Below are 20,136 nucleotides of genomic sequence, written 5' to 3'. Positions count from 1 at the left end.
CTCCCCCAGCCAGAGACCAAAGCCCTCAGTGAGGTGGGGCTTTCAGACAGATTAAATGAAGCTAACAGGCTTCCTAGAGAGGTGGCCAATGTCCCAAACCTCTTGGGGTTTAAGAAGTATTTGAATATTATAATAATATTAATAATAATAATAATAATAATAATGACATAATTAAGACATAATTAATAATTTGCTTTAACTTTTGATCAGCCCTGAATTGGTCAGGCGGTTGGACAGGATGATTGCTTCAGGTCCTCCACAACTGAAATATTCTATACTATTCTATTCTATTCTCTTCTATTTTCTGTTCCCTTTGCACCCATTTGCTGACACAAGGTTCTCGTGGTGCAGCCAGAAATCAGTTACAATGCCATAAAAGCTGCTGTGGTGTGTGACAAATGCCATCCAGAGTGATGCCCACACCAGTGAGTGCCAGAGCATCCCTCTCCTTACCCTCACAACAGTCCTGCCACAGGCGCAGGTCCACGGCAGGAATCTCCTCACAGCTGACCATGCCCTGCAGGTACGATGCCACCTGGAACACATCTCTCTGCAGCTGCTGGATGTGGTCACTGTTGTCACAGATGACACGAGCAAGGGACGCCTGTCTGATCTGAGTCAGCTGCGCCGGCGTGAAGACTCCAGGGTTCTCATACCAAAATCTGCAGTGGGGTGTAATCACAGCATGACTCAGGAGTGGGAGAAGAGGGAGTGAGGGAGTGAGTGAGTGAGTGAGTGAGGCTGGGAGAGGAAGAAGAGTTCCCCGACATCTGTGTGGCAGCACCCACACCCCTCAAAATGAGCATCTGCTCTGGTGTCAGGTGGCTGCAAACACAGATAGCTTTTTCTGAACCCACAAACCCCCATGCTCCTGCCCTAAGTGCATCACCAAGCAAAGACGTGTCTCGTTCACACAAGCAGCAAACAGGGATTATGAAAGAGCTCCTGCGGACATTTTCTAGCATTTTCATGAGATATTGGGAACATCCTCAATGATTCCCAGTGTTCTGCAGTGAAATGAGAATCACTAAATCAAGAAAGGACACCTTGACAGTAACTGTGACAAGTGCTTTTGCAAATACACTGGACAGAGAACACTGTTCCTCATATCATAAGACAATAAATAATTAAAAATTACAGATTCTGCTTCTTCCTGTAAGGCAAAAAACCTCCCAAACAGAATAACCAAAGGATTTGGGGTGACTCGAATGATAATACCTGTCTCCATCTCTCAGCCTTCTGAACTGAGTCGTTAACAGGCACATCAGTGTTGGTCCCACTCTGGTCCCAGGGACAAGGTCCTCCACCATCAGTGCTGGAAACAGGTCAATATTTTTGGTAGTTCCGTATAAACTGCAGGATAACCAATATTAAAAAAAAAAAGTTAAGAGGATCTCAAAGAGTAGAGATAATATAAATCTGATACCAACATAGAAATTTGTATGTCAGGAACTCATCTGGACAATATTTTTAATGCTTCTATCTAAAAGACAATGGGATAAAGACCTGCCCTGGAAGAGGCAGCCAGGGCAGATAGGACGCAGTTTAGTCTGACTGGAAAATAGCTCCAAGGCTCAATCTGCTCCCAAGCTACACCACAGCAGTGCCTGACAACATTCCACCCAGAACCAGACTGATCACTTGGAGAAACCTCATTTGTCTTACCCCATTGTTAAACCACAGTTATTACCCTATCTTAACATCTGTGGGGGACAGTATCTGGGAAGGTTATTCCATGGGTGTACTGGAAGGAGCAGGAACTTTTCACTGACTGGTCTCCAGTAATTTCGATGCTTCCACATCTAGGCTACAGTACCTCCTGAGCTTTTCTCTGATCTCCAAGTTCTTGATCTCATTTCTGAGGTCCTCAAACTCCTGTGCAGAGGAGAGGTTGCAGAAGACCCTGAAGTCATTGTAGGGTGGGATGCCGTGGTCTCGCCCTCTCTGGATGTTGATAGCGGCCAAGTCCAGTGACACAGAGTGTGCCATGGAGAAGAGTTTCTCCGTCAGCTCCATGTTGAGGAGTTCAGAGGGCACCCGCATTTTCCCAGGAACCCCAAACAGCCCACGGAGGAGGGGGTCAATCCCCCCTTCCTGCATGATCCTGAAAGGGGAGAAGAAGGCCTTGTGCAGGGGGATGTGGCCTTGTCGGATGGGCTGGAAGGTCTCATTCAGTCGGTACAGGATGGGGTTGATCAAGGTGTGCCCAAAGCGGAAAGCGGCCGTGGCAAAGGCGTTGAGAATCCCCGCATTGACATTGGGGTTGTAGCCTTTGTACTCACCCAGCATCTTCATCCCAGCCTCCCCAAGGACCTTGGGCAACCACTGGGCATAGGTGATGTGCTGCATCTGGGCACCCACAATCTTTCGTGCCTCGTGGTACAGGAGATCCCCATCCCAGTGTGGGTTGAGGGTGGCCAGCTCGGTGGCAACGCGGTTGTGCTCCCTGAACCACAGCGTGTGCATGGCCGTGAGCCCCAGCTGCTCGTTGGCGCGGTGGTCTCCTGCCAGGAAGCACGGCACGGGGCTCTCGTTCTCATCCCTCATGCACTCCGTGGGTGGCCCCACGGCAAAGGGAAGGAGATGCTTCCCCGAGCTGGGCACAACTTGCCCTCGCTTCAGCAGCCCTTTCTGGCCGCTCAGATCCCGCAGCTCCCGTGATTCCTGCTCCGTGCTGCCATAAACGTTGGAGGCATCAATGTAGGATGTCAGGTGGTTGATCTGCTCCCTGGCATAGACAGAGTTCATCAGCAGGGAGGTCATCCCGCTGCCACACACAGGGCTCGAGCGCACAAAGAACATGCAGCGCCCGTTCCGCACGCGGGGGTCGTTGGCGGGGACCGTGATGGAGAAGCAGGGAGGGTCATTGCTGCACACCTCGCTGCAAGGGGCTCCGTCTGAGAAACGGGACATGCTGATGGCTGCCACTGTCTGGTCCATGTCGTGGTCCAGGAACTGGCCCCACTGCATGAGCATGTGCGTGAACTGGTCATCGGGGGTGATGGTCTCGGTCCCAATCATGGCAGTGGAGACAAGGCGAGGTAGAGGAAGGGGCAGATCCCTGGCATCTTCTGCCAAGGAAAACCCTCGGGGGAGGTTAAATCCATTCTGGTAGGCAGGTTTGAGGAGCCTCTGGAAGGCTGTGAGGGACGCACCCCACATGGGGTGCTGGAGGTTGTTGCAAGAGCCATCGTGGGTCCTGTACTTCCTGTGGAAGCAGATGTCAGAGCAGTTGGGCGTGCGGCGGTGGGCGGAGCAGCCCGACAGGTTGGCGATCATGGTCAGGTAGTGAGGGGACACCAGGTCATTGTAGCGATAGCCTGCAAAGGGAAGGGCAAAGCACCAGGTCAGGCATCACCTGCAGCCTCCCGATTCCCACTGTCCCATGGAACAGCTCTGTATTCAAATCCCTGTCAGGATAGGCATGGGATGGCCGGGGCTCTGAGCATGCTTTTGCTGTGGAATTTATGGGAAACAAAGGAAGCACAGGATAGCATCAGGCCCACAAAGCAAAAAAGAAGGGAGAAAGAGTTTAACTGCACAGAGCTGGAAACTTGTCACTGGCAGAGCAAACTGTGGGGGTGGTCTCAGTCCCTATTCTAGGTTTATTTTATGGCTCCCTGGGTTACTGCTGCCACCATGAGCTCCATCACCCACCCAAGCTCTACGTGACGAGCAGCAGGAAGCTGTGGGTGACTGCCAGGGCACTGCTGCACCGAAAGCGCTGAATGATGCTGCATTGTGTGGATGCTGACAGGGCAATGAGGAGGAGAGGCTGGCAGTCCAACCAGCCCAGACCAGACCTGCTGCCTGGAGAGAGACTCCTCACACCCTGGAATACACCCAGGCAGGAAAAAATATTTACAGGTCCCAGACACACATGCCTGCTCCATGATGAATCACACGTATAGGTAGAAGCATGCAGAATGTTTGCTGTATATCAAGGACGTCCCAGGCAGCAAGTTTTGGGGTCCAGCTGCTGCATGCTTGGACCTCGTTAGGTAATTTTGGCATTATGTTGCTTTGTTGTTTGCTATCCTGCTTCAATAGAAGGAACCTGAGCTGCTGGGACTTACCTGAGTTTGTAGCTAAGAGGTCAAAGTAGTAGAGAGGAGGGATATTCCCTCTTCTTCTGTAACAGCACCCAAATACCCCAGAGTTCACAGCATTGTTCTCGTTGCCATTTGGAGGGCAGGAAACATCTCAGACTATGCTCTTGAGGGTCTGAGCTTCAGACCCACAAGGATATTCCTTCATCAGCTAGTTGGTTAATATTTTTTAAGGAATAGGGCTTTTATAGCCATCTGAGGAACCTTTACAAAACAGGGATCTCAAACCATTGCCTGGGTATCAAATCAGTTCTGTGAACACAAGACCAGCCCTTCAGCTATTAAAGAAACCATGAGACATAGAAAGAATTGCCACCCAGACAACACATTTCATCATATACCCAACATTTATAGGGATTTTTTATATACCTTGGCACATTTTAAACTTCCTGGATGTCTACACATCATTGTTTTCATTTCATCCTGAGCACAAAATTAAGAAGGGAAATGAAATCTCTCCTACCTGTGACATTCATGTCCACGACCAGCCCTTGCTGCACATGTTCCTGAATCAGCTGCAGGGTCCTTTCAAAGATCTCCCCTGCCCTGGCTGTCTCGATGGTGTAGGGGTCCCTCGGGTAGCGGAACAAAGCCAGGAGGTCATTGGGAGTCTTGGGGCGCCTATTTCCAGGAATTAAAAGTGATGCAGGATCATTAAAATTAATCAACTCTGCTCAGGGCAGTGAGACCTTACAAGCAGCAAGAGTCAAGCTCTAAGCCTGGTCTAGTGCTTGGTCCCCAAATTAGTGCATAAGACCAACGTGGCTTGCCTGCACATTGCAGATGATTAAAGAAGAGAAATATTTCCCCAGGAAAATGCACATATTTAATTCTCTCAGTATCTCTGGGTTTTTTCTGCGATAGCGATTTATTTTTTCACTTTTCAACAGCTGAAACCCAGAAGGTTTTGGGCTTAACACAAACTATCCATCCTTCCAATAAAAACATATATTGGGGTAGAAGAGGAGGGAATCATATTCACTTGAGAATTTTTTTTTTTATTGAGGAAATGGTTAGAATTTTTATATTATTATTTCTGTTCACCCTCCACAAAGTCAGTTGCATTCATAAAATGACTACTCTGATTATTTTCTCTTTTATTCACTATCTACAGAACCAACTCCAGCTGACAAAATGCAGATAGAAGTGACCTAAGAGATGATGCTTGTGTATCTCATTTTTCCAGAGTCCCAAATGCCTATTGGGAAGCTCTATCACATCCTACATGGTGCAGCTTCAACCTCCAACACTCGAAACAATCCCGTAGCTTTCATTTGCGGGTTGTCAGTGATAAAATGAGCTTTCAGAAAGCTTCATTTCTTGTGGGTTTTCAACACTTTTCTGCTTCAGGCCCCAGCTCGAGGCACTTCCCACACTTACTTGCTGAAGAGCTCGGTGCGTGTGGAGTTGATGGCGTGGTCCACGCTGCTGATGGCCTCGCGCAGCGACGTGGCCACAAAAGTGTCCCCGCTCCGACCCACGTCCGTGGCTTCCCCAAGCACAAAGAAACAACAAAACACCCTCAATTTACTTGGATATTATTTGGCCCTCCCAGCTCAAGGGTGCATCGGCACCAGCCCCAGAGTGACCTCACTGCAGAACAAACTGCGTTTCCATCTGCAATATCAACACCATGAATTTATTTTTAAGACAGATATTCTGAAGAATGTGAGCTGCCTGAAAAAGAAGGTGGCTTTTTCAGGAGATGTCTGTGGGCACATATTCAGGGTTTTCTCCTGTACAGCTTTGCAAAAAAAAAATGTCTGTTTTGGTTAGTGGTTAAATTGTAAAAAGAAAATGTACAAATCACAGTGGCTTAGCCCAAAATAATATATTTACTTCCCACAAAGGTACTTCTCAAATTCATGAAATTAATTTAAATATATTGCTCATCCATTAATTTTCTGTTTGTGGAACACTTTACTTACTAATTATTGGTAGTAATTAATAGACATTTATGATGATAATAATAGTTCAAAGTTAGTATAAACATCTCTGCTACATCATTTTAAATCAAAAATACCAAAGTTGTTGTTGTTGTTTCTTTAGAAGTAAAAAGACATCACTTCTTTAAAATTACTACAGGATGCATTTTTTAAGCCAGGGCCTTTGTCACAGCTGAACAAACCAGTTCCCAGTTGGCTACTGGTATATGCTACAGCCAGCTGGTGAATGAGGCACCAATCAAGAATAAACCAAGAAATTGTCTCAGGAATAATTTCAAACAACAAAGACATTTCAGACCATTTTCAGCTCCTTGCTTACAACCCCTGTATGGAAAATGTTACTAAATTCACCTAATAAGTGACTCACTATCCACTCTGGCTGTTTCTGGAACAGCTCTTCACTTATATTTTAAACTTTTTTGCTTGCCTTTGATTTCTTTTTTCCTTTGACAGTTTTCTTACCCTCTAAGAGGTACAAAAAATCCACTCTTGACCTCTGCTTTGACCAGCAGAGGAGAGTTACGCCTCCTTGTTCATTACATCTTCACTAACGCACAGAGCAGGAGCTTGAAAACCAGATTTAGTTCCCATTCCCAAGAGTGGTACATGGTCTAAGGTTGGACTTGATGATCTTGGAGGCCTTTTCCAGCCTTACTGATTCTATGATTCTATGATTTTATGACTGAGCAGACATTTAAACCCCTGTATGTGCAGCCAACAATGTCGTTCTGCTCCTGCCTCCCCCAGCGTGTGAGGTTTCAGTCAGATGATGCTCTGTGAGCGTGTCAGCACATTTTAATAACTTTCTCCCTCCCAGCAGAGGCAATAACTACATGGACACTGACAGCTGAGCTTGCAGAAGGAGGTTTAAGACAACACCTTTGGCTTTGCAGGGAGCAACTGCAGCTCAGCTGAGCAAACAGCGAGGGGCAGCTGGGAGATGCGTGGGCTTTCACAATGGAGTGACTCCGATCCAAGGGACCTGTCTGCAAAGAAGCTGAAGAAATAATTTCTTACGTAATTATCTGCTCAAAGTATAGCTGTCGGCACAGCACAGCACCTCCTCACACAGGAGCCAGAGAAGGCTCGGGGAGAGCGCGGGAGATACGGTACCGGTGATGGTGAGCTGCATGGCACTTGAGGTGAAGCCAAAGGGGTTCCTTGCTATGCACTCGTATCTGCCCTGGTCAGCCACACCCAGGTCCTGAATGGAGAGGGTCCCGTCCTGGCTGATGTGGAACTTGCCACTCTCTGTGATCTGGATGCCCTCCTGTTGCACCATCAAAAGACAGAAGCTGTGTCAGAGCATAGAAAGCTTCCACTACCCCAGCCTTCAGCCTGCTCAGCAAATCCAGGGATGGATGTGATGAACGAATGTGGCCACCAGATGTTAGCATTGCTCTTCCAGGGAAACCAGAAAGAAGTCCAAGGATACCTGGTCCTGACAGGACCCACGGTGAGGAGGTCCCTGCTCTGCTCCTTCCCCTGGCCCAGCCCAGGAACTCCCCACGGGGCACAGACACCCCACACAGACACCCCACACAGTCAGGCTGGCTGGAACAAGTCCCAGACCCTGATGCCCTCACAAAAGTTTCATGGCACAAAATTAAGTCAAAATGTTTTCAGTTTTTGGCCAACCTGAAACTGATGGATTTTTGCTGGCCTTGAGCAGCAGATCCCAGCTTTTGCTGGCTCTGACAGCATCACTCAAACCCAACCTCTCAGCCTGGCTGGTGGTAGAAGTGACTTTAGGTTTTACTTTTCTATTTCCCTGCTTCTTAACATCTTTCTGCTGCCCTGCCCCAACCTAATGCTTGCTCTGATGCCCTTCCAGGCTTTTTTCTTCTGCTCCCACTGTTGGTTGAGCCCACAGAAAGCGGCAAGTTCACCTTCCACCAGAGATCTGTGGGGTAAGTGAGGCCCAAGCATTTTCTGTGCCTGTCTGTGCTCAAAGGCAGGGCAGGTATAAAGGAAGGTCCCAAGTGTTGTACTACAGCACAGCAGGAAAGAAGTCTGAAGAACTTCACCTATTGAATTCTTGGAAAGAGCAGCCAGGCTGCAGCGTGATTCTGAGGGATTGTGGCTTTGCCTCGTCAAAACTGGAGCCAAAAAGCATCATCCAATGCCATCAGCAGAAATGCTGAAAATATGGACAAACTACATAGAAAAAAAATCAATTTTCAGGTTTTTTTATTTTTTCCAGGGATTGTCAATCAAGTATTTATAACATCCTGGAATGTCACTGGCTTCAAGTGACTCTTTTGGAAGGAAGAACAGGAGAATATTTGCTGCATGGCTTTGAGCCTGAGAAACTGCAACGTTCTTTCAAAAACCCCAAATCAGTGGAAATGTTGGTGTCTATCCCATGTGTACTGCAAAACTGATGAAACTAATGAAGCTGGGAGAGGTGTTGAAGGAGAGAGTTGTTTCATTCTCCCCCGGAGGAGCCGTCCCTTTCCCCAGTGACATGAAATCATCACATACCTTGACCCAGGTTATGGTGGGCCGAGGGTCTCCCTGGGCAGCGCAGGAAATGGCAACATCCTGGCCTGTCTCTGCCACCAGGTCTTGGGGGGGATGCAGGAACACGGGGATCACTGTGCAACACAGGGAAAAAAGCCACTGGGGTAAGAAATGCATCAAGGAAAATAGAGAAATCTGTGGGTAAAAAACCATCTCAGCACGGAGAAAGCAGAGCTGCTGAGCTGCTGCTCTTGCAAGGGCTCTGCAGAGGGGCAGCCGCTCACCCTGTGCTCTCTGTCTCGCTGCCAAGCTCTCTTTTCATTCATTTACGTAGTTTATGTTCATTATTTTCTGCTCCTCTGTGTCTCTGCTTGGGGCAATTACACAGGAATGTGCTGCATCATTTAAAATCCTTAATTCAAAGGCTTTCTAGAAAAGATGCTCCAGCTGAAACAGGGATCATGACTTGTTTCGGGAATTATCGGATGAGGCTCTCTTGAAGTATTAGTCAGGCCAGATTAAGTAATTATATTGATCTTCCTGGTCTTAAAATATTCTGTGAATTCTGTGCTTGAAGCTTCACTAACTTATGCTTCTAGAGAGTTTCCTTCCCTCCAGTCTACCATTAGTAAAACCCTGCCCTATTTGTGAACAAGCAAGGAAGTTTGCTTATTTAGAAGGGTTATTTATAAGGGAAAAAAAAAAAATTAAACAAAAGCTTTAAAAAAATTAAGGAAAAAAGAAATTAAGCCTTAATTAAACAAAAGCATCCCTGTGTGACTTGTGGTTTACAGAGTCTTGATTTTAGAAAACCTAAATTTAGATTGAACCTATGACCTGGTAGGGAATGTTTAAGACAAATGTATCTAGAGGCAGAATGTTTGCTAGAAGGAAACATTATGTTTTGCAGAAGATTTTGTTTAAGAAAGAATTTTACTCTTAATTTTGCAGGAGAGACAAAATTTAAAAAGTTATATATATATATATATATGTAAGAATTAAATTAATACACTCTATTATTATCTAGTTTTTCCTTTACCAAAGCAATCTTCCCGATGATCAACTCCCAAACTGCAGCAGCTTATTCCAATTTACAAACCTTGCCACTCTGGCAACCTCTCTAACATTTCCCACCAGCTGATGGAGCCCTCCTGGCTGGATGTCTGCTCCCAGGGAAGAGCAAAATCCCAACCCATCGGGAAGGGGGCAGCTCCCTGCCTGCTCAGATGGTTATTTACCATAACACCAAATCAGTGTCACACCTCTGGCAGCCCCTTGTGCCCAGCTCACCTCGCGGGGTGACCGAGAGCTGCACCGCGAGGGTCCTGACGCCGATGGCGCTGATGGCGTGGCACTCGTACTGCCCGTGGTCGTGCAGGGCCACCCGGCCCACCCGCAGGGTGCCCGTGGACAGGACACTGTGCCGCCGGTCACTCGGCAAGGGCCCACCTGGGATAACGAGCAGCTCGTTAATTCCCTGTCCTCATCCCATCGATGCCAAAACGGTTTTTGCTTTGATGTATTCTTCATGTCTGCTCGTGGCTCTGCAGACTGTTGTTGTATAGTTCTGTGGTTTCCTAACTCCAGCACTTTTCCTATTAGGCAAACAAATTCCTGTGGGCCAGTTCTGATCTTGCTTCTTGGGGAATCAAGGACAAGGCACCTTGCCAAGACATCTTCTCATTTATTAGGCATAAACAACTAGCGAGGAGGGAGCTTCAGAACGGGTCGAACCAAGAGGGGGAATTACTTCATTACCTGTGTTTCTAATTGGGGATTATTGTCAATTATGCTAATTTGCTGAACTTATAAAATTGTACTTGCCCTATGCCCCAACATATGCTTCAACAAATGTGCATTTTCAATGCATTTTCGGTGTGCAATTTGCCATATTTGCACCTGGAGGCCTCCAATCAAAGACCTGATTTTATATTACTTCCTATATTAATATTGTCTCGAAAGTGTTTTGTTTTGTTTCTAGATTTTGAAGGCATCACCATCACTGGAAGGGTCTGTGTGAGTTACACATTTCATTTCCTTTCCAGCATCAATCACCCTGAAATATCACCTTTACACACAGATCAGCTGAGATCAGCTGAGAAGAGCTGGAACTTTTTTTTCTTTCCTCCTAAGTATTTTCTTAGTGCAACCTGCAGATTTTTTGACCCCTGATGGATAGCAAATCACTCTTCAATTATCCAAACTGTCTGTTTCATCAAATAAATGGGAACATTTGGCATTGTCTTTCTAAATATGTTGGTCTGATTTTCTGGTTTGGAAACTGTTGTTTCAATATTTTCTTTATTTCAGGAGAAAAGCTGAAACCTAAATTGCTTTAACAAACCCAATTAACATTATTAAAACTCATCAGTTTAACAAATTTTTTTTTTAGTATTCCATTTCCCTCCATTTATCCAACCTCTATTTATTCATTCCAAATACCAAAATCCCCCCACGCTGTCAAAAGTGGCTTTGAGATGAGCAATGCTCCACCACTTCCCCTCCTCTTGTCCTGCTTTTAGCATGTGAAAGCGCTGTAAAGCCTGGCTGACTTTTGATTTAGGATTTCTGAGTGCAAACCTGGTTGCAGAGCAGTTATGAACCTTACTTCTTGTCATCGTGCTCCTTTCCACATGCCTAAGATACATTTTCTGGGAAGTGGAGGAAAACAGGTTAAAGGAGATGGAGAACATGCTGGCAGAGCAGAATTTCAGCTGGTCCTTCTTAACTCTGTGTCAGGGCCATTGCTGTGGAAGCTGGAACACAATACCCACAAACTCCACAGCACTAAACCATTAATTACGGCTTGTGAAGCATAAGGAAAAGTTGGAGGACCTCTGGGCCAAGCATTATTGGCTCCTGTCCCAGAAAGTGTTGGATGAGATCAGTTCAGTGGAGCCAGCACTAACAATTATTTGAGACTTTTAAAGTTCACCACCACCTGTTGTCCCAAAATCCTTTTTCCTAAGCTAAGAGAAAACTCTGAGGTGTGTCAGTGAATGGTGCCCTTCTGCAATGTGTGTCCCCAATGGCAGCAAATCAAGGACAATGACAGAGAGCTGGCACATGGTGGTACAGCGAAGGGAAGTGGTGGAATCATCATCCCCAAAAGTGCTCAAAAAAAGTGTACATTTGGCATTTAGGGACACAGTTAAGTGGTGAACATGGCAATGTTGGGTTAAAGGTTGGATTTGATGATCTTAGAGGTCTTTTCCCACTCAAACAATTCTGTGATTGATATCCACTGATCTGGAGTGTCCAGACCTTGCCTTTTCAGAGGAGGTGGGAAGCCTCTGCAGGAAGAAGTGTGAGGCTTTCCATGGGTTCCATGCTGATGAAAACCATCACACTCCTACCTTGTGACAGAGATCTAAGAGGCTCCTTCCACAGTGCTTAACACCATCCTTGGTGATCTACAACACACCTCCCCGTGGGACTAGGTCTGTGCTGTTCACAGTTTGTCCTGTGCCACCCCTGCAAGTCACCACGCTGAACCAGCAGCTCAGCTGTTCCCACCCACACCCCGTGGATGATGGCCTGGGAGAGAGAAACCACGAGTCAAGTGAGGCAGTACCTGCCCTTGTCCAGGTAATCACTGGGGGAGGGTGACCCTCAGCAGAGCAGGGGAAATCCACGCTTTGTCCCTCAGTTACTGTCTGATCAGTGGGAATGACGAGAAACCTGGGAGAATCTGGAAGGGAAAGCAGTGACTGAGCAGCAGGAAACACTCAGGCAGCAAACTCGGGGAGTTCATGGGAGCAGAACCAGTCACAAGACTCAAATACACCCCACTGACCAAACACTGTATCCCAGAAATGTCACAGAATCTTCACAGGACCAGCCTGGGAGCCCTCACCTTGCACTATGATCCTTGCTGTGGCCTGGATGGATCCCTCGGAGTTGCTGGCATTGCAGTTGTACTGCCCCTGGTCCGAGAAGGTGACGTTCTGAATGAAGAGGCCTCCAGAGCTGGTGATTGTGAAACGGGAGTCCTGTGGCAAAGGAGAGCCCGTGCCAAGGGTCCAGCTGATGCGGGGGTGGGGGTGCCCAGAGACCCCACACTCCAGGGTGACACTTTCCCCAATCAGCACTTCAGTGTTCTGTGGCTGGATCACAAAAGTGGGCTTGGCTGGAAGGGAATGAAAGCTTTAGGAACCAGCTCTGCTGCCTGCTCACTGATGGGCAGAAGTTGCTTGGACTCCTCTGCAACCCAGCAACCCTCTCTGGTTCTTCCCTGACATCCAAATCCTTGCTCTGAGCAATGCCCCCAGCACCTTCCTACCACCTCCTCACACCCACTCACTCAGTGCTGGAGTATCCCCACGCCCGTGTCCCCTTCACCCTTGTGCTGTAGAATTCATCCCAGACTTCAAACTCCCTCCCCAGTGCTGAACTACCTTCCATCTCTAAGTACCCCTTTTCCCATTCCAGTGGGAACTCCTTAAGTTCAGGCCTCACTTCGCTGACAGCCACTCTGTCCCCCAGCACACCAAGAACACCTTGGCACATACAAAGCTGGGACTGACTCTGATTTAGCTCCACTCCCACCCCCAAGCTCAGCCGGGTCGTCAAGGGATGCACAAAGCTCAATTACATGGGGTGCCAAAATAGCGCAGCACGACTTCCTGTGTCTTGACCTCCCCAGCAATGTTCTTGGCCATGCACTGGTAGACGCCTTTGTCCGACTCCTTGGTGTTCTGGATCATCAAGGTACCATCTTGCAACAGGTTCAGGCGGCTGTCATCTTTCATGTCAATCTTATTACTGAAAAAACAGCCACAAACAGGCAAAATCTGAAAGGAATAAAGGCTGGTGGTTCCCCCTCGAGCTGTTGGGGTTTCTGGGGGCTTTGTTTGCATGGCAGTAAGTTGGTGTTCCATGGAGCTATTCTGAGACTTTGTGAAATTTGCAGCAAGAGTTCTGATTCACAGCACTGAACTGCAGCTCCAGCTCCAGCTTACTCCCTGGGTGAGCTGCTTTTTCTCTCCCTACTAATTAGGCAGGACATTTACAGCTCATCAGGAGAGCACTCTGTTCCCATGTCACAGCATCACTGCCATTGTCAGGGCATCCTGGCCCGGAAGGCCTGTTCTTACTCACTAAGTGCAAATTTAACAATGAATTAATATTGTTCTTGTGTGCAGCCATTGCTATTCAAACTCAAGGCTCAAAGGCCTCAGAGGAGCAAAAAGCTCTGAGAAGTCACCATGGGACCCCAACACAGCTTGGACTCCAACCCAGCCCAAGAGCTGTGAAACATCTTCCTTCTTTCTGCAATGACCTGTGACTCCTGGATCCCAGCCCATGGCAGAAGGTCCCAGTGCTGCATCCCATTTGTCCCAGCACGAAGGAATCTTGGATGGCTGCAGATGATTGAAAGGGAAGAAGGGACCTCTCTCCCCCTGGGACAAAGGCTGAACCCACTATGCAATCTAATCTGCTTGCTGGGCATTTGTTTAATTCCCCTGGTGTCTCCTCACTCCAGTCATATCTCATTTGTGGAACATTTATTATCATTACCCTTCTTACAATGCTGTCTTTGGGAGCCTGCCAGCATTTCCCTAACAAAACCTTCCTTCCAAAGGGACTTAACTCAGCCATAAACTTTTGCTCCGGGCTGAAACTCTGCCTGGTGGGGGGTTTGCTGAAGAAGCACACATTGATCATTTTTATTAATAACCAAGCCCTGCTCAGGCTTCACCAGACAAGAAGCTCGTAAAGCAGCAAAGCAGCTTCTCTTCCACAGTGGGCAACTGCCTGAGCACAGAATATTTTATTGTGTAGCATTTCCCAGAACACTCTGGCATCTAGCACATAACCTACACACGAATTTGCAAATTCCACCCTTCAGTGGAGCACAGCGATTTTTCCCTTTGGAAAGAAACCTCATACCTAACACGGTCAGCCTTTAGTGAGAAGCATTTCAGCAGTTAACAAATGGCAAGCATGGTGGCTGAGAGCAACATGAAACACTAATTTTATTTTTTTCCTGATCAAAAGACAATTGCTTTCAGCCTGCAGAGTATGTTTATAGGAAAGTTATAAGCTCTTGGAATCCATTACAAACGCAGATGAAATATTCCAAATGCAGATGAAAACACCACTTGGATTACGTGGTCACCAGAGAATGCTGTTAAAAGGAAGGTAAATATAGCCCATGGGATAACCATTTCTTTTTCCTTCTTTTCTTTAACGTTGTGTGAAACAGCTTTTGTAATTACAGGCAGGCACTGAAGAGCTCAGCGCTTGAAAACCTTTGCCACCCCAGGGCTCCTTGCGTGTGACTTACTTGTTGTGCAGCCAAATAATGGCAGGCTTTGGGTTGCCTTCTGCCCTGCAGGTGAAATAAACTGTGTTTCCCAAGAGCACATCGACGTCGTGGGGTTCTGAGGTTATTCGAGGCCTCTCTGCAAAACACCATTTGAACACAACCCAGTCCAAAGCAGCACAAAACCACCTGCAGCCCAACTGGGGGTATGGTGGGGCACACAACACCCATCCTGCAACACTCATCCTGCAGTGCCCCAAGAAACAGGCACCAGCAGAGCCCTAGGCACAGCAGCATCTGCTCAGAGCCACCCCAAAACTCACTAACCCCTGCGAATGTCATGAAGGAATAGCATCATTCACCCGAACCCACTAAGAGCCCTGGGGAATAGCTGCTGTTCCTATTCTCAGTATGTTGGGCAGTGGATCAGTTCCCACAGATCTGTCTGTACAGTGGCTCATTACAGAGCTGGTCCCTGTCTCCCCCCAGAGAAGCAAAGAAGTCAGCAGCGTCCTCACTTGGGTTGTTTTTCTGCCCTTGGCAGCCTGCAGCTTCCTGCTCCACCTGAACACAGAGCCAGATCCCTGCAAATCACACCACTTCCCTCCCAACAGGATTTCATTCATTATGTCCTTAATTCATCATCCTGCCCTTCACTGTGTTCTTCACTTTGAGATGTACTCCAGCACCAAGCAAGTTAAACATTGAAAGGATGTGCTAAAATAGGGAGGAATTTATGGACAAGCCCTGGAATGCTTGATCTTGATTCAGCAAAAAGCTTACCCATTTCACAGCCTGCATGCTCACCAGTAATCCAGTAAAACCAGCTGGATTATTCCTAAAATTGAGAACCTATCACTCCCTCCAGTGGAAGGTCAGTATCCTCACTCCCTACTCCACAAGTTAATGGCTCAGAAAAAATCCCCAAAGGCAAAGCCAGCACAGCCCAAACCCAGCACTGCCCCACAGTACAAAACGCCTCTGGCTCACAGCTGCTCAAAGCCATGGGTTAATGGTACCAGCAGCTTTCAGACTGACTCAGATATCAGCCACCTGCATGGGTAGAGCTTTGTGCTGAACTCTGTATCATTTGTCTTCCCAGCTGGCACACCACCAGAGTGAAAGCCAAATGCCAGCAAAATCTTCCCACCAGGTGCTCTGGCTGATTTGACAGACACCCCACTGTGTGTCCATGCCTAAACCAGAACAAATTTGCACTAACAGCTGTACTGTGGCACTGGGGGTGTGTTGGGAACGGCTTGTTGTGCGGCACAGCCACTCCATGTGTCCCCAGCTGCTTTCCCTAGGCTCTTCCTATCCCCCCTCTGTTGAGGTCACAGACCCATTTGTGCCAGCTCAACTCTTTGCATGGCTGTGCCCGAAATTAAGCTGTGAAATGGTCAAGACTTTTTACAAAAGCAAGCTGAATTCAATGGAGAACTCTTCAAAATCCAGCTGAGCTCACACATTTGGCTCACAGCAGGGCCATGCACAGCTGGACTGGCATATCCAGGAGGGATGCTAACAGCAAGCCTGTGTGAGTGGGAATTTCTCAAACTGACTCTACCAGCAGCGAAGTACCATGGAATTACAGCCAATGCTTGTGCCAACTTCCACTTAAAAATCAGAGTTTTAACTTACCTCCACTTAAAAATCAGAGCTTTGTCTTTTTTCTATGGGAAACAGTTAATTTTAGGATTTTTCAGAATAAAACCAAGTTTAAAATTCTAAATTTAAAGAATAACAGCCTAACAAGAGCCATCAGTTACACCACAGTCAAACAAAGCATACAGCTACACGTCTTCTGTGCTCTCCCACAGGTTTCCAGATGTGTTTCCAGCCACTGCAGCTCTCTCAGTGTTCCTCTTCTGTTCAGCCTAATGTGGGATACTTCCTCTGGTTCCTGGTTTAGCCACTATTGCAGCAGATCCTTTACCAGCCCTACTCTATGCAAAAAGCCAAGACAACACCCACCAGCCAAAACAGAGCTGCCTCCAACACCTCTGGGAATGTCATCTTCCTCCTGCAGCCCCACTGGGATTTTCCCGTTTCAGCAGTGAAGGAGGGAGAAATCAGGATGCCAGCAGAGGAAAGAGGGAGGAAAAGGGATGGAGGAAGCAATTCCCAAACCAAAGGCCAGCTCCAGGGCCTGAGGGTGGCCGATGGAGGGGTTTGACCTCGCTCACCACAGTTGAACTCCTGGGCGGTCAAGGTGACAATGGAGCGGCCGTGCAGGTCCCGGGGAGCCTCGCAGGTGGCAGCTGTCTGGATGCTGCCCTGCTCTGCGTATTTCCTCAGCAGCTCTGCCAGCCACAGCAGGTCACAGTCGCAGAACAGGGAGTTGGAGTCCAGCCGCCTGCAAGAGCCAGGAGAAGGCAGCTCAGTGCCCAGCCTCCAACTGCTGTGCTGCCTCCTTCTCCAGGGCACAGGAGGGGAGCAGTCCTCTGGAGTGAAGGGTCGCTTGGGTGGTTTGCCCTGCATTTGATCATATCCCAAGTGAAAATTTGAGATATCTCATTGGCAGGATGGTTAACTAGTAGAAGGGTTTAATTGTAAAACTAGCATTACCATCAACCATTCCAGTTTCAAATAGAAATGATTCAGTTAAACTGGATTATGCATTTTTTGACTAACTGAGACACTGAAATATTGGGTTTTACTCTGGGATGGAGATTTCAACCTTTACTGAATTCTGTAAGAACTGCCTCTGTTACAGCTTTTCTCTTTTAGTGCCAAAAAAATCTTCCCCTTGATTTATGTGTGGATGGGATCAGTCCCTTTCTGTAACCAGCTGTGAGGAGTTGCAGCATTTCTGCACAACTGGAAGAACTTTTATTACTGTAACACAAGCCTGAACCACAGCAAATGGAGCTCCAGTGACCTACCAGTGCCCCCAGCCTCTTCCCTACACTGACCTCATTCCTACGAGCAGTGCTATCCGTGAGGATAAATAAGGACTACAGGGGGATTAGTTTGTGCCTCCTTCCTCACTGACAGTTTTACAGTCAATGGGTGGGGGCCATCCGAAAAAAAAAAACAACATGGAAGAAAAGTCTAACACTTTCAGGGTCACATATTTGAGAATGTGAGATTTCACACAGGGCCATGACTGAGTATTTTATAGACACCCCAGCTTTTTCTCTGGCACCTACAGACAGCATTTCACAAGATATTCCCTGTTAAAGAGAAGTGAAGCATTTTACCTGCTTGCAGAAATGACTGAGGGCTGCAGTGAGAAATACATTATTTAATTGTACTTGAAAATCATGGCAGAACACCAAAATTCTTTACTTTTTGCATTTTTTTCCCCCCAAATACATCATAGAACTTATTTCCAGAGATCATAAAACCAAAGCAAGAAAGAAGTAAGCTTAAGAGACAGACAGGTTATATGGGAATAGCACCCTGGGGAATTCCTGCGTGGAAAAAGAATCATGCACCGTGGCATCCTCTGACTAATTTCAATCTAGAAAACAAGCCTTTTCTTTTATGACTATGATTTTTCTTTCCATGTTAGATCCTGATCTACAGACATGTTCAAGGTCATATCCATGACCTGGACTTTCTACATTTTTCAAGGATGTTTTATGGGTTCAAACTGTTCTGAAGACTTTCCAGGAACGTTCATTCCTGTGGCATTATTAAGTTGTAAGCTGATTATAATTAGACACTAGAATAAAGAAACTTCTAACTGCTTAAATAAGCTTTCAGGTCCAATCAAAACTGTTTTATAAACTTAGCAGTGGCCTTAGAAGTGCAACAACTAAAAGCATTGCCAACCAGGCACATTCTTCCTCAGGTCCTGCCCATCTGATTGAAGATAAACAAGTCCTCTTTGCAGGCAATGTTTTTTACTTACAGTCGCTTGAGGGATTCCAGTTGAGAGAATGTCCCTGGGTGAATCCTGGAAATCTTGTTGTTGTGCAAGAATCTGCAGTGGGAGAAGCCATGCCAAAACATTATTCAGTATTTGCACTGTGAGGATGATAACACCCCAGGTCACCACTCAGTTTAAATGCAAAGGCTGCTCATCAAAATGGAGCTCAGTTTTTAAATTCCGTGTTTGTTTCCATGAGCTGGAGGGATTTCATCCCTTGGTGGGTGTGATGTAATGTGCCAAAGCCGAGAGCGGGTGTGGGCTGGAAACACTGACTCAGGATGTGATGGAACAGGTTTAAACTGGACCCTTGCAGTTTCTTCGCAAAGGGAGGAGAAAGGGCACAAAATCCCCTCAGATTGGACCCACCCTCTGTTTTCTGGGCCTGGGTCAGCTCCAGTTTAGAAGGGACCTTTTCCTTCCCCTGCGCAGATGACATGACAATTTTACAAAGGCAGCCATTGGAGTTAGACAACTCCTGCCTTAAACTCTGTGTAGTTATTAACCCAAATCCGTGAGCAAATCTAATTCAGACAACAGCCACCTAAACTGGGCTTATCTCTGAACAAAACTGAGGCAAATTCTCATTTTCAGAATCTCAGCCCACACATAAAACTCCTCAGCTCTTAAGGAAAAACCCTGATTGCGCTAAAATGTATCAGTGGGGACCAAGAGGGGATAATTAACTCCCCATTCCCATAATGGTGGGGGAATTTACTTACATTGGTTACACCAAAAGCTCACAAGAGACCATTGATAAAAGATATGAAGCAATTGATAAAAGATATGAAGCAATTTTAGTAGGTGAATTTTTTGGAGAACACAAAAGCAGCACAGCTCGAGTGCAAATGTCTGCACACACATGTGCACCAGAGTTCAGCCTGGTTGCCCAGCTTGGATGTTGAAAAACCTTCCTTTAAAATTTAAATCCAGAATTTTTGTTGGATCCAACACAGTGACTGAGATCAGCCATGTACTGATCCAGGTCTGAAGTTTCCTAAGGGTGTGGGATCCCACAATTTTATTTCCTTGGCATGTATGGATATAAGGCACATTTCCACACAGCCTAGAGAAGTCTGCTGGTTTCTCCATGGAGTGGGAACCACACATGGACTGTTGTGCTGGTGGCTGCATTACTGCTAGAAGCAATCCTGGGGAGCAGGAGACTCCATTTCCCTACTGCTTTCAAGAAGGATGTGTGTTTTTCTTGTTAGACTTTCTTCTGACTTTATCCCTTTTCCACCCCCTTTTTTTGCTCACTTTGCCCAACAGTGACTAATGTTGCTGACCTTATGCTCAGAGTAAAATTTCACTTGGCTTGACCAGCTGTAGGACTTTCTGCAGATTTACTCCTATTTAGATGGAAACGTGAACATAACATAAAATGGGAAATTCCCTTCACATCCTCAGTCACCCTCCTACTCGGCAATTATGTAAAACCTCTTTCTTTAAAGAAGCTGCTTTTTTGCATTT

The 20,136-nt window shown here is 46.8% G+C and overlaps 1 protein-coding gene across 2 annotated transcripts in view; it reads right to left on the bottom strand.

The window, feature by feature from the left end:
* Positions 1–20,136, bottom strand: part of LOC125335051 (peroxidasin homolog) — a 48,117-nt gene that overhangs the window by 4,217 nt on the left and 23,764 nt on the right. For both annotated transcript variants that reach the window (XM_048322320.1, XM_048322321.1), the window contains exons 6-19: positions 18,646–18,717; positions 16,973–17,142; positions 14,808–14,925; positions 13,113–13,282; positions 12,375–12,647; positions 12,093–12,209; positions 9,809–9,967; positions 8,540–8,652; positions 7,169–7,325; positions 5,490–5,598; positions 4,573–4,730; positions 1,817–3,320; positions 1,219–1,353; positions 454–662 (exon numbers count right to left, since the gene is read on the bottom strand). In XM_048322320.1, the coding sequence (XP_048178277.1) occupies positions 454–662; positions 1,219–1,353; positions 1,817–3,320; positions 4,573–4,730; positions 5,490–5,598; positions 7,169–7,325; positions 8,540–8,652; positions 9,809–9,967; positions 12,093–12,209; positions 12,375–12,647; positions 13,113–13,282; positions 14,808–14,925; positions 16,973–17,142; positions 18,646–18,717 (3,464 nt within the window). The remainder of the gene's footprint in view (positions 1–453; positions 663–1,218; positions 1,354–1,816; positions 3,321–4,572; positions 4,731–5,489; positions 5,599–7,168; positions 7,326–8,539; positions 8,653–9,808; positions 9,968–12,092; positions 12,210–12,374; positions 12,648–13,112; positions 13,283–14,807; positions 14,926–16,972; positions 17,143–18,645; positions 18,718–20,136) is intronic.

This window comes from Corvus hawaiiensis, chromosome 17 (genome assembly GCF_020740725.1).
Source record: "Corvus hawaiiensis isolate bCorHaw1 chromosome 17, bCorHaw1.pri.cur, whole genome shotgun sequence".
In the NCBI taxonomy this organism is placed as follows: domain Eukaryota; kingdom Metazoa; phylum Chordata; class Aves; order Passeriformes; family Corvidae; genus Corvus; species Corvus hawaiiensis.
Note: the sequence above shows the minus strand (reverse complement) of the source record. Positions and strands in the feature narration are given on the sequence as shown.